The sequence below is a fragment of the Hypanus sabinus genome, chromosome 8 (assembly GCF_030144855.1).
Source record: "Hypanus sabinus isolate sHypSab1 chromosome 8, sHypSab1.hap1, whole genome shotgun sequence".
Classification (NCBI taxonomy): domain Eukaryota; kingdom Metazoa; phylum Chordata; class Chondrichthyes; order Myliobatiformes; family Dasyatidae; genus Hypanus; species Hypanus sabinus.
In genome coordinates, this window is record NC_082713.1 from 18,629,527 (window position 1) to 18,644,312 (window position 14,786).

Here is a 14,786-nt window from a genome sequence, read left to right on the forward strand (position 1 = left end):
GACACACATAGTTTGCTAGGAAATAGAATTAATGATTTTTATGGCAAACACCAATTAAAGTCGGGTAAGGAGACTTAAAAACAGAAGGACAGCAAAGGAAGAGAATAGAGAGGGGAGACAAATCACAGGCAAGTACACCAATGTTGATAGGAACATTTGTTTAGGAGTTTATTTTAACATGTTCTTTAGTTATTATTTAGTTAAGTGTCTTCATCACTTAGTTAATTTTATCTGTGTGGTCCTGTCATGTATTCACTGTTTCTAGGGCCACCTCTGGTGGATGACGCACTGCCTCCTTGGCAGTTGCAGTTTGGACAGTGGTGATGGTGTGGCGGAGGCCGGTGGTGGTGGACTGAAGACCCCGACGACATGGAGATAGCAGAGGCGGCCGCCATCATGGGCATGGAGAACCACGGATTGCAAAATGGCAGCAAGCTGGCCAGGTGGGCTTGGGCCGCGGCCGCCGCGAGGTCCGGGTACACGCCTTGGAAGCCCGGCATCCCCATCATAGCTCCGAAACTCGCCGCCATAGGAGGCATGAGGTGGTACACGGAGGTAGCGGAGGTGGTGCTGCTGGTCTCCACCGCGTGATTGCCAGCCCGGATTAGGCTGCCGTGTTGCGACGGGTGGAACTGAGCCACGTGGTTTACCTTGGCGCTCTGCTCTGTCGCCACGTGCTCGGCCGGCCTCACCGCCAAGGCAGAGGAAGCCGCGTTGCCGGAGCCGCTCGTGTTCGCGGTACTGGCGACCCGATGACTGCTGACATCAGTCTCAAATGCAAATTTCGGCTCGTGTTCCCTCGTCGGCGAGACCAAGCTGTTCTGCTTAACGGCTAGTGTCTGTATGATCTGCCTCGTGCCACCTGTCGCTCCCCCACTGGCAGGGGGGTCACTACTGGAATCATTTTCCATGCAGTTAAGATTAGGAACTGCACTTTTAATCCCAACTCTTCGCTTCATTCTGGGCAGCAGATGAGGGTAATCTCTTCTGAAATTCAGGTTATGGTAAAACTGAAACTGAAATAAGAATACCATCATTTTATTAATCTCTGCATGGACATCACTGTTTTAACCTTTCCAACCCTGTATACCTTTGGACCACTGTAATGGGGGCAATTCTGCATTTTTACTTCAAGGGAATGGAACTGTGGCCAATACTACTGATCACTTCATTGCGGTAACCAGAACATAGAACATTACAGGCCCTTTGGACCACAATGTTGTACCAGTCTTTTAACCTTCTCTAAGGTCAATCCAACCCTTCCCTCCCAACCAGCTGTCCATTTTACAAATGTACTATCATTCATGTGCCTCTCTAAGAGTCTCTTAAATGCCCCTAAAGTATCTGCCTCTATTCCTGGCGGTGCATTCCACACACTCTCCACTCTCAATGTAAATTATTTACCTCTGACAAGCCCCCTACGCTTTCTTCCAATTACCTGGTTATTTGCTCGATCTATGTCTCTTGTCATCTTGTACACCCCTATCAGGTTACCTCTCATAGAACATAGAATAGTACAGCACATTACAGGCCCTTCGGCTCACAATGTTGTGCTGACCCTCAAACCCTGCCTCCCATATAACCCTCTTAAACTTAACTAGTGTATCTGCCTCCACCACTGACTCAGGCAGTGCATTCCACACACCAACCACTCTCTGAGTAAAAAACCTTCCTATAATATCCCCCTTGAACTTCCTCAAAGCCATGTCCTCTTGTACAGAGCAGTAGTGCCCTGGGGAAGAGGCGCTGACTGTCCACTTTATCTATTCCTCTTAATATCTTGTACACCTCTATCATGTCTCCTCCACCCTCCTCTCCAAAGAGTAAAGCCTTAGCTCCCTTAATCTCTGATCATAATCCATACACTGTAAACCAGGCAGCATCCTGGTAAATCTCCTCTGTACCCTTTCCAATGCTTCCACATCCTCCCAATAGTAAGGCGACCAGAACTGGACACAGTACTTCAAGTGTGGCCTAACCAGAGTTTTATAGAGCTGCATCATTACATCGCATCTCTTAAACCCTATCCCTCGACTTATGAAAGCTAACACCCCATAAGCTTTCTTAACTACCCTATCTACCTGTGAGGCAACTTTCAGGGATCTGTGGACATGTACCCCCAGATTCCTCTGCTCCTTCACACTACCAAATATCCTGCCATTTACTTTGTACACTCTGCCTTGAAATTTGTCCTTCCAAAGTGTACCATCTCACACTTCTCCAGGTTGATCTCCATCTGCCACTTCTCAGCCCACTTCTGCATCCTATCAATGTCTCTCTGAAATCTTCGACAATCCTCTACACTATCCACAACACCACCAACCTTTGTGTCGTCTGCAAACTTGCCAACCCACCCTTCTACCCGACTTCCAGGTCGTTAATAAAAGTCATGAAAAGTAGAGGTCCCAGAACAGATCCTGGTGGGACACCACTAGTCACAACCCTTCAATATGAATGTACTCCCACCACCCTCTGCCTTCTGCAGGCAAGCCAATTCTGAATCCACCTGGCCAAACTTCCCTGGATCCCATGCCTTCTGACTTTCTGAATAAGCCTACCGTGTGGAACCTCGTCAAACGCCTTACTAAAATCCATGTAGATCAAATCCACTGCACTACCCTCATCTATATGCCTGGTCACCTCCTCAAAGAACTCTATCAGGCTTGTTAGACATGATCTGCCCTTCACAAAGCCATGCTGACTGTCCCTGATCAGACCATGATTCTCTAAATGCCCAGAGATCCTATCTCTAAGAATCTTTTACAACAGCTCATCCTCTTGCGTTCTAAAGAGAAATATGTCCTAGCTTGCTCAACCTTTTCTCACAAGACATGCTCTCTAATCCAGGCAGCATCCTGGTAAATCTCTTCTGCATTCTTGCTCACACATCCTTCCCATAATGAGGTGACCAGAACTGAACATAATACTCCAAGTGTGGTCTAACCAGGGTTTTATAGAGCCTCATGGCCCTAACTCAGTCCCATGACTAATGAAGGCCAACACACCATACGCCTTCTTCACAACCCTATCAACTTGTGCAGGTGCCTTGAGGGATTTACAGATATGAATCCTCTGTTCCTCCACACTACTAAGAAACCTGTCAGTGAGCTTGTATTCCACCATCAAATTCAACCTTCCAAAGTGAATCAATTCACATTTTTCCAGGTCGAACTCTATCTGCTACTTCTGAGCCCAGCTCTGCATCCTGTCAACGAGCTGTTGTAACGTACGACAATCTTCTACACAATTCACAACTCTGCCAATCTTTGTGACATCTTCAAACATACTAGCCCACTCTTCAACCCCCTCATCCAAGAAATCATATTGATTTTAATCACTTCATTAATGTATCTGTAATGTATATGATTGCCTGGATCTAATTGGTGAGATTCCTTTCTCCAGCAGACCCAAAATGTCACTGACATGCCCTTGACCTCCTCCACTTCTAGGATGCAGCTAAATGCAAGCCAGTAAGACAGCACCTCAGATTACACCTGGGGTAGTCTACAACCTGAACGGCATGAACATTGAATTCTCCAATTTCAGATACCTGAACCCCTTCTGACCCTTTTGCCTATTCTCTTAATCAGTTCCTGCTATACCCATACTAGGGCTCCAATCTCCCAGTTTTTCCTCTTCCTCCTCCTACCCTATCTTCCCACCCTGTCTCCCTTATTTGGTTCCAAGCTCCACCTTTCTGAAATATCAAATTCCACCATCTACCGCCCTTTGTCCCCTCCGCCTTTCACCTCCCAGGCTCTGTCACAATCCCCAACCTTTCCTCCACCATCTACCTATTACCCCCTCTCCTCACCTGGATCCACCCATCACCTGCCAACCACTTCCCTTCAGCTCTTTACGCAAGCTAACTCTTCCCTTCTCTTTCTGTCCAGATGAAGGGTCTCAACCTTCATCTGGATGAAACGTCGACTGTCCATTTCCCTCCACAAATGCCGCCTGACCCTCTGTGATCCTCCGGCCATCTGGTTTGTCAGCCCTGTCATCAGCTCAGCTAACAACTCTGGGATTCACCCAGTATCTGTGGGAATTTAACGAGGTCACGACGTCTGATCAAAGGTGAAATGTTTAAGAGGAACACAAGGGAGATCTTCTTCACTCACAGGGTGGTGGGAGTGTGGAACCAGCTGCCAGTGGAAGCGCGAGATGCAGGTTGGATTTCAACATTTAAGAGAAGCTATTTTATGTAAAAGGATGGGAGGGGTATGGTTCAGGTGCAGATTGATGGGACGAGGCAGTATAATTGTCCGACATGGACTAAATGGGCTGAAGGACCTGTTTCTGAGCTGTAGTGCTCTAGACCTCAATGACCCTAAGTCTTTTGGAACTTGTCTGTGCATCTCTGGGTCAAGTCCCCTTACACAGACCTGCATCTACACCAGTTCGGGCCAGTGATATAAAAAACCTCTGGCTCAGTACACTGGATATGATCCCAGCACAGCATTAACTGCTCAACAAAGCAACCCTCACAACACACTTCCTTTGACCATAAGACTTATAAGCACAATTAGGCCATTTGGACCATCAAATCTGCTTTGCCATTCAGGATTCGGCCAGAAATGACAGCTCTTTCCATAGCTGCTACCTAGGCTGCTAAGTTACTCCATGTGTGTATTACTCTGATTTCCAGCTTCTGCAGATTTTCTCTTGTTTGTGATTCCATCATGGCTGATTTATTGTCCCTCTCAACCCCTTCTCTCTTTGCAGACCAAAGATGCAAACAAGCTCTTAATCACTCCATCTTCTCTCATATGATGAGACTACAGGTGGGGACTACAAGTTTCCGGAATATTAAGTGTATAGTAGACAAAGGTGAGGCGGAACAAGTGATAAGGAGGACACATGTACAGAGGGATGGTCTGACGGAACATGGAGTTAAATGTGCAGAAAGAATAAATAAATTTAGGAAGGACAACAAAATTCAAGGGGCGTATAGCCCGACATAGGAAAGTTGGGTTAAGCACAATAGGCAGCAATTTAAACAGAGGGAGGAGAAATGGGCTAAAAATTCTATATCTGAATGCACGAAGTGTCAGAAATACGGCGGATGAGCTTGAAGCTCAGGTGCGAATGAGTAACTATGATGTTGTTGGGATAACGGAGACATGGCTGCAGGGAGACCAGACCTGGGAAATGAATGTACAAGGGTATACGTGCTATCGTAGAGACAGAAATGTGGGCAGAGGGGGTGGGGGTGGCCCTGTTGGTGAGGAATGAGATTCAGTCCTTTGCAAGGGGAGGACATAGGATCAGGAGAAGTAGAGTCTGTGTGGATAGAACTGAGGAACAGTAAGGGCAAAAAGACCCTAATGGGTGTTGTCTACAGGCCACCAAACAGTAGCATGGATATTGGGTGCAAGTTGAATAGGGAGTTAACACTGGCATGTGGCAAAGGTAATGTCGCAGTAGCTACAGGGGATTTCAACATGCAGGTGAACTGGGAGAATCAGGTTGGTGCTGGACCCCAGGATAGGGAGTTTGTAGGGTGCCTACGGGATGCATTCTTGGAACAGCTTGTACGAGAGCCGACCAGGGACAAGGCTATTCTGGATTTAGTCTTGTGTAATGAACAGGAATTGATAAGCGATCTTGAAGTAAAGGAGCCATTAGGAGGTAGTGACTATAATATGATAAGTTTTTATCTGTAATTTGAGAAGGATAAGAGCAGATCGGAGGTGTCAGTGTTGCAGTTGAACAAAGGAGACTATGGAGCCATGAGGGAGGAGCTGGTCAAAGTTAACTGGACAGATATCCTAGCAGAAAAGACAGTGGAACAGCAATGGCAGGTATTCTTGGGAATAATGCACAAGGTGCAAAATCAGTTCATCCCCTGGAGAAGGAAGAATTCAAAGGGGGGAAAGGGGCCACAGTGGTTGACAAAGGAAGTCAGAGATTGCATAGCATTAAAAAAAAGGAAGATTGACAGAGCTAAGGTGAGTGGGAGGGCAGATGATTGGGAAATTTTTAAGGAACAATAGAACTTAACTAAAAAGGCAATACGGGGAGAAAAAATGAGGTACGAACGCAAGCTAGCCAGGAATATAAAGGAGGATAGCAAAAGCTTTTTTAGGTATGTGAAGAGAAAGAAGATAGTTAATAACAATGTTGGGCCCTTGAAGAATGAATTGGGTGAAATTGTTATGGGAAACAGGGAAATGGCAGAAGAATTTAATAAGTACTTTAGATCTGTCTTCACTAGGGAAGACACAAGCAATCTCCCAGATGTATGGATGGGCCAAGGACATAGGGTAACAGAAGAAATGAAACAGATTGACATTAGGAAGGAAACGGTGATGAGTAGACTGATGGGACTGAAGGCTGACAAATCCCCAGGTCCAGATGGTCTGCATCCTAGGGTACTAAAGGAGGTGGCTCTGGAAATTGCAGATGTATTGGTAATCATTTTCCAATGTTCCTTAGATTCAGGATCAGTTCCTGAGGATTGGAGAATGGCTAATGTTATCCCACTTTTTAAGAAAGGAGGGAGGGAGAAAACAGAGAACTATTGTCCTGTCAGCCTAACATCAGTAGTGGGAAAGATGCTAGAGTCCATTATTAAAGATGAAATAGTGGCATATCTAGATAGCAGTGATAGGATTGGGCCGAGACAGCATGGATTTACCAAGGGCAAATCATGCTTGACTCATCTATTGGAGTTTTTTGAGGATGTAACCAGGAAGTTAGACAAGGGAGATCCAGTGGATGTAGTGTACCTCGATTTTCAGAAGGCATTTGATAAGGTCCCACATAGGAGACTGGTAGGTAAAATCAGAGCTCATGGCATTGGGGCGCAGATATTGACATGGATAGAAAACTGGTTGGCAGATAGAAAGCAAAGGGTAACGGTGAATGGGTGTTTGTCGGAATGGCAGGTGGTGACTAGAGGGGTGCTACAGGGCTCGGTATTAGGACCACAGCTGTTTACGATTTACATCAACGATTTAGATGAAGTCATTGAGAATAACATCAGCAAATTTGCTGATGATACTAAGCTGGATGGCAGTGTGACATGTGATGAGGATGTTAGGAGAATTCAGGGTGACTTGGATAGGCTGAGTGAGTGGGCAGATACTTGGCAGATGACGTTTAATGTGAATAAGTGTGAGGTTATCCACTTTGGGAGTAAGAACAGGAAGGCAGATTATTATCTGAATGGTGTAGAGTTAGGTAAGGGAGAAATACAAAGAGATCTAGGAGTCCTTGTTCATCAGTCACTGAAGGTGAATGAGCAAGTGCAGCAGGCAGTGAAGAAGGCTAATGGAATGTTGGCCTTTATTACAAAGGGAATTGAGTACAAGAGTAAGGAAATCCTCTTGCATTTGTACAGGGCCCTGGTGAGACCACACCTGGAGTATTGTGTACAGTTTTGGTCTCCAGGCTTAAGGAAGGACATCCTGGCTGTAGAGGAAGTGCACCGTAGATTCACAAGGTTAATTCCTGGGATGTCCAGACTGTCTTACACAGAGAGGTTAGAGAGACTGGGCTTGTACACACTGGAATTAAGGAGATTGAGAGGGGATCTGATTGCAACATATAAGATTATTAAGGGATTGGACAAGATAGAGACAGGAAATATGTTCCAGATGCTGGGAGAGTCCAGTACCAGAGGGCATGGTTTGAGATTAAGGGGTAGGTCATTTAGGACAGAGTTAAGGAAAAACTTCTTCTCCCAGACAGTTGTGGGGGTCTGGAATGCACTGCCTCGGAAGGCAGTGGAAGCCTATTCTCTGGATGCTTTCAAGAAGGAGCTAGATAGGTATCTTATGGATAGGGGAATCAAGGGATATGGGGACAAGGCAGGAACCAGGTATTGATAGTAGATGATCAGCCACGATCTCAGAATGGCGGTGCAGGCTTGAAGGGCCAAATGGTCTACTTCTGCACCTATTGTCTATTGTCTATATCTGCTATTTTAGGCAGTTAATGGACAACTGTGTCCAAAAATTAACTCTGAACATGTAGATCTTCCTACTTGACTCTGCAAGGTACTCCAAGTAGACCACTAACCCCAGTAATAAGCTAGGCCTTTGGAAATGGCATAAATTAACTCATGGCATAATGGATTATAATTTATGCAAACAGATCACCTAAGCATTCCATTGAAACAAAATTCCTAATAGCCATATTTAAATTTTCAACAAATGAAGTTCACATACATTCAGTGGCCATTTTGTTAGTACATCTGTACATCTGCTCGTTAATACAATTATCTAATCAGCCAATCCTGTGGCAACAACTCAATACATAAAAGTATGCAGACATGGTCAAGAGATTTACTTGTTCAAACATCAGAATAGGGAAGAAATGTGATCTAAGTGACTTAGACTATGGAATGAACATTGGTGCCAGATGGGATGGTTTGCATATCTCAGTAATGGCTGATCTGCTGGGATTTTCTCACGTAACAATCTCTGGAGTTCACAGAGAATGAACAGAAGACTGCAGTTCTATGGGCGAAAATGCCTCTTTAATGACCGAGGTCAGAGGAGAATAGTCAGACTGGTTCAAGCTGACAGTAACTCAAATAACCACGCATTGCGACAGTGGTGTGCAGAAGAGCATCTCTGAATGCACAAAACGTTGAACATTGAAGTGGATGGGCTACAGCAGTAGAAGACCACGAACATACACACAGTGGTACTTATTGGGTATTGAAGGTACAAGTGCTACACAAATGCCCCTATACCTTCTCCCTCACCACCATTCAGGGCTCCAAACAGTTCTTCCAGATGAGGCAACACTTAACCTGCAAGTCGATTGGGGTCATCTACTGTATCTGGTGCTCTCTGTGTGACGACCTTCATATCGATGAGAACCAACATAAAAGGGGGAACCAATTGGTTGGGTACCTTCGCCTATCCGCCACAAAAGGTGGGATTTCCGGGTGACCACCCATTTCAATTCAACCTCCCATTCCCATTCCCATTCCAATTCAACCTCCCATTCCCATTCCCATTCCAACATGTTGGTCCATGTTGTCCTTGGTGGTCACAATAAGGCCACCCTCAGACTGAAGGAACAACATCTCATATGCCACCTGGCCACCTCCAACATGGTGGCATGAATATTGATTTCTCTAAATTCTGATCATTTCTTCCCCCCTCCCTTTTCCATTCACCATTCTGGTTCCCCTGTCACCCATACTCATCTCCTCACCTACCCATGCATCTCTTCCTTCTTATCCTACCATGGTCTACTTTCCCCTCATATCAGATTCCTTCTTCATCAGCTCTTTACCTCTTCCATCTATCCCCTCATAACTTCTTACTTCACGCCCCATCCCAGTCACCCTCACTTGGTCTCACCTATCGCTTGCCAACTTGTCCTCCTTCCCCCTCCCCTCACCTTCTAATTCTGGCTTCTTCCTCCTTTTCCAGTCCCAATCAAGGGCCTGGGCCCAGAATGTTGACTGTTTATCCCCCTCCATACAATCTGCCTGACCTGCTGTTCCTTCAGCGTTTTGTGTGTGTTGCTCTAGATCTCCAGCATCTGCAGAATCTCTTGTGATTACAATACCAATAGCAAAATGTTTATTTCCTGCTTCACTCCCCCCCCCCTTTGTTTTCTCCTTCTGCTGACAGAGGTGATTTATAGCAAAATTCAGTTACCTCCACAACCCCAAATACGTGGGCATTCCTAATTCATGCGTAAACTTGACTATTACACTGTAAGGCATAAGAGCAGAATTAGGCCATTCAGCCCATCAAGTCTGCTCTGTCGTTATGTCATGGCTGACTTATTATCCCTCTCAACGTCATTCTCCTGCCTTCTCCCCATAACCTTTGACTCCTTGAATAATCAAGAACTTATCATCCTCCACTTTAAATATGTTCAATGACTTGGTGTGCACAGCCGTCTGCAGCAATGAATTCCACAGATTCACCATCCTTTGGTTAAAGATATTCCTCCGCATCTCCATTCTAAGCGGACATCCCTCTATTCTGAGGATTTGCCCTTTGGTCCTGGACTCACCTACTGTAGGAAACATCCCCTCCCACATCCACTCTATATCGGCCTTTCTATATTCAATAGGTTTCAATGAGATTACACACCCCACCCCACCCCCCCCCCCCATTCTTCTTAACTTCAACAAAAATGGAGGCCTATGTCAGAGGGAGGGGTTCGATTAATATTGGATTAGGTTAAAAGGTGGTCACAATATTATGGACCAAAGGGCCTGTATGGTACTGTAATGTTCTAAAACATTTGTTTTATTTGGTCAGACTGGATTAATTGAATAGGCAATGAATCCCCAACACATATTCTCTACATAAGAAGTGTGTTAGTCAGGGAGGTGAAGCCTTTAATTCATTTTGACATCACAGATAATATAATCAGCATAGCAACAGGGAATGACCTTTATGACATCATCACCTTAGCAACCATATTATTAGGGTCAACCTGGTACAAATGAGCTGAGGGCAGAGGTCAACAGTTTTGTGCTGCAATGCATTTATTCCATGAGTGATTCCAGTCTGGTCGCAATCTACCAGCAATATAATTGTGATGATCACCGTTACATACAAAAGCATGGATTATCAGCTCTTGGTATTTTATTCCAATTATATACACTGAAACACTTTAATTTCCATTAGTTTAAGCATTTTACAAGGAAACTTGTGGATCTTGAGGGGAAAGCACTGACATTTTTCCCGCAGAGAACCAATTCTTTCAGAGTGTTGCAGTGACCTGGTTTGTCAGTTTACATTTTTACAGATCATTTTAAATAATCATAGAAAAAAATATAATTTTATCACAGACTTCCAAACACACTGTGGATTCCTATGCCGCTAGCTTAAATAACGTATGTACAAGGATCAACACTTACACAGGTGCGTTTATAAATACTTTGCCACGTGTCCATGCCAATTAGTTGAGCTATTTATATTTTGGTTGGAAGCTTTATAAATATTATTATCTATTTTCCGATCCAGTAGTGTTATACATTTTCAAAAACTAAAGTGTGGCAATCGTTCGCCTCACGAATTAGCGCAGACTTTCTGCATTCCTAGAAACACTTTTGAGAACAGATGGTTTAAAGGGGAGGGTTGGAGGGTTGTAAAACATTAGCGACAATAATCATTTGTTAATCTATATTTGTTTTTTTTCTACCTTGGTCATTGAAACCGCTCCTTTTTCTTCAGCAATGAATTCAGAAAGAGAGGCAGATCGCTGGAAATCCTGGCGGATTTTGCTGAAACCATACAGATTCAGCTGCCGAATGAAACTTTTCATGCAGTCAGTTTCAAAAATCCTGGCGGGGCCGCGCCGCTCCAGCACCTCTTTCTTAAAGGACTCCTCATCTATAACTACACAGTTTCCACCATCGTCCCACCGGATGGAGGCAAACTGATCGCTCTCAACGATCTTCCAGAGCTTTTTCGGGAAGGTGAGTGACATAAGGTCAGTGTCACCTACCTCTTCATAGTAGACAAGTCTGGGTCTTTTTAAAACCGACTCCTCGGCCAGGGCTTGGAGGGCATTTTCTTCCAGCATTGTCCGGAGGTCCGAGTCGCCCGCTGCTGTGTGGTCACAAGCCAGGCCGGCTGATGATCTGTCATGAGGTTTCTCAGTGGCCTGGGCGGCACCCTTTTGCTCGGACTCGCCGAGCTCCGGCGCTGTGGAGCGTGTGTCCCCTTTGGTCTCGCCCTCCTTTGCCACTGGGGTGGCTTTCTGGTGTGCAGACATAGCCTCGGGCAGGTGTGCGTTGGATTCGCCGTGCGTTCAAACAAGAGTCTGACCAGGGTTTGGTTTTTAATTTTGATCTACACAGAAGCTAGCGCTGGACGGAATGAGTTGAGTGATGTGCCGTGAGATATGGTGAGGAGTTCCATTCGTCACAAAAACAAACCAGCAACGCGCTCAGGGCCGTCACAATGGAGTTTGCCACAATCCACAGGCCGTCACAATAAGGAAAACTTCATCCAGTCCCCAGGAGAAATGACCACAGCGGCGCAAAGCCTGCCTCTAACCCTCCAGCCTGTTGCTAGCATTGGGCAGGTTCTTTGGGTGGTGGTTAGATTTTGTGAGCTGGAAACAGGTCGGGCTCTTTGCAGTCACCAGTCACCTGTTTGGGGCCAAAGAAAACCACCTCAAGGTGCCCAGTTGGTATGGTGGGTGGCTGATTTGAAAGCTTCAAGTACTTTGAGTGAAAATTTAGTGGCCATGGTATGCCCTCTTCAGCGGACACATTTTTGCACATTCGTTTGAATGGAGTCTCCCCATCACTGGAGATCTCCACGGGTGGGTGGGAGTTAATGCAATCATTTCATAAAATGATTTCAAAAGATTCTGCAGATGCTTGAAATCCAGAACAACACACACAAAATGCTGGAGGAACTCAGCAGGGCAGACTGATCTATGGAAAGGAATAAATAGTCGGTTTTCTGAGCCTGGAACCTTCATCAGGACTGGAAAGGAAAGGGGAACAGGCTAAAATTAAAAAGTGATTTGCACCCTCCATCAGCTGTTGGAACTTCATTAATGATGGCTTCTCTTTAGAACTGTGCACGAATTGCTCCAAAGCTCCTGAGTCACATGACCATATTATGCTGTGACATCACACAGGCCTTCTGGCCTTGAGTGAATGCAGCCGATTTCCTGTTGGATCTGTTTTAGTATCAGAGCTAATTACACACTAAAATGTTTACCGTTTCAAAGACATATCTTGGGTTGAGAGAACAGCTAATGACATCTTCCTCTGCTGATTTAGTTTGAGTCTGTGCTCTGCGTCAGTTCTTCAGGGGCTGCTGGGAGATTTTGCCAATGATTTGACAATCATTCATTCATCAAGCCTCAATGATCAAACAGTTGCTGTATGTTACTGAAACTTTTATGGCTGCTAAGACTACTGTCTATGTTAAGTATCGATGACAAAATGAAAGTTAGTAGCTGAACCAGTAAGTTCTTAGTTGTGTTCATGTAGAACCAAGCAGGTAGCTTGGGGATAAAAAATGAAGTGAACCATGTAACGGAATCAGGATTGGGTTTATTATCATTGGCATATGTCATGAACTTTGTTGTTTTGTGGCATTAATACAGTTCATTCGTTACGTGCCATATCATATGACATGGGCAATCGTGGTCTTTCCAATTTTTTTCTACAGGAGTGGTTTCCCATTGCCTTCTTCTGGGCAGTGTCCTTACAAGGTGGGTGACCCCAGCCATTATCAATACTCTTCAGAGATTGTGTGCCTGGTGCCAGAGGTCACATAACCAGGACTTGTGATCTACACCAGCTGCTCATACGACCATCCACCACCTGCTCCCATGGCTTCATGTGACCCTGATCGGGGGCTAAGCAGGTGCTACGCCTTGCCCAAAGGTGACCTGCAGGCTGGTGGAGGGAAGGAGTGTCTTACACCTCCTTTGGAAGAGTATTAGCTCCATCCTGTCACCACGTCAGTACGGTATGGGACATAAAAATTACCCGAGTTACAAAAATAAATAGTTGTGTTCATATAGAGCAAAATGCATTCCTGGATTCATGAACAGTTCAGGAATCTTTAATTCAAGCGATCCTGCAGATGCTAGAAATGTTGAGCGCAGCGGGTCAGTGTGTAAGATGTGAAAATTCGCAGAGACCTCGTCTCCCAGAAAGCCACATCTGCACCAGGTGCACTGAGCTGCAGCTCCTGGGAGAACGTATTAAGGAACTGAAGCTGCAGTTCGATGACCATTGACTCATACAGGAGAATGAGGAGGTGGTAGATAGGAGCTAGAGGGAGGTTGTCACCCCTGGGTTGCAGGAGGCAGGTAACCAGGTGACTGTCAGGTGCAGGAAGGGAAACGCACAGCCGATGCAGAGGACTCCTATGGCCATTCCCATTTTCAATTTTGTAGACAACCTGCTGGGGGAACAGTGACTGGGTCTCTGGCACTGAGTATAGTGCTGTGGCTCAGAAGAGAAGAGAGGTGAAGAGTAGTACAGTGGTGATAGGAGATTCCATAGTCAGAGGAATAGAGTCAAGATCCTGTGGGCACAATTGATTCACCCAGGTGGCATGTTGCCTCCCAGGTGCCAGGGTCAGGGATATCTCGGACTGGGTCTGTGGATTTCTAAATGGGAAGGGTGAGCAGCCTTGGTACACATTGGCACCAATGACAGGTAGAAATCTCTCTTCAGGACCTCCTCACCTTTCCTACCTGTCACTGGTGACAGTATGTACCAAGACCTCTGGCTGCTCACCCTCCCCGTTTAGAATGCCACAGACAGACCCAGTCTGAGTCACCCCTAATCATGGCACCTGGGAGGCAACATACCATCCAGATGTCTCGATCGTGTCCACAGAATCTCGTCTCTGTTCCTCTGACTATGGAATCTCCTATCACCACTGCACTGTTCTTCACCTCTTTTCTGAGCCACAGCACTATACTCAGTGCCAGAGACCCAGTCACTGCTCCCCCGGTAGGTTGTCCCCCTCTACAGTATCGAAACTGGTATATTTATTATTGAGGGAAATGGCCACAGGGGTCCTCTGCATTGGCTGTGCAATTCCCTTCCTGTGCCTGACAGTCACCCAGTTACCTGCCTCCTGCCACCCAGGGGTGACTACCTCTCTGTAGTGCCTATCTGTCACCTCCTCATTCTCCTGTAAAATAAGTTTCCTTAAGGGAAAACTTCAGGAAGTCTGATCACCTGGCTGTACTTCTACTCCCTGAAGACTGCAACACCACCGGTGAGGACCAAGAAGGTATGGACGAGAGAAACACAAGAGCACCTACAGAACTGCTTTGAATTGGTGGACTGGACTGTATTCAGGGATTCA

The 14,786-nt window shown here is 45.7% G+C and overlaps 1 protein-coding gene across 1 annotated transcript; it reads right to left on the reverse strand.

The window, feature by feature from the left end:
* Window positions 1-227: 227 nt before the first annotated feature.
* LOC132397872 (heat shock transcription factor, Y-linked-like) lies at window positions 228-13,710 on the reverse strand. Its single transcript, XM_059976629.1, has 2 exons — window positions 11,131-13,710; window positions 228-1,016 (listed from the first exon to the last, which is right to left on the reverse strand). The coding sequence occupies exons 1-2, from the start codon at window positions 11,704-11,706 to the stop codon at window positions 228-230; spliced, it is 1,365 nt and encodes a 454-aa protein (XP_059832612.1). The 5' UTR covers window positions 11,707-13,710.
* Between the last annotated feature and the right edge of the window lie 1,076 nt (window positions 13,711-14,786).

What these genes read in the sequence shown, in the direction of transcription:
- LOC132397872 (XM_059976629.1), bottom strand. Translation starts at nt 11,706, where the DNA reads ATGTCTGCACACCAGAAAGCCACCCCAGTGGCAAAGGAGGGCGAGACC. An exon ending in GAGCGGTTTCAATGACCAAG is followed by an intron (nt 1,017 to 11,130) that starts GTAGAAAAAAAA and finishes TTCTTATTTCAG; the next exon opens with TTTCAGTTTTACCATAACCT.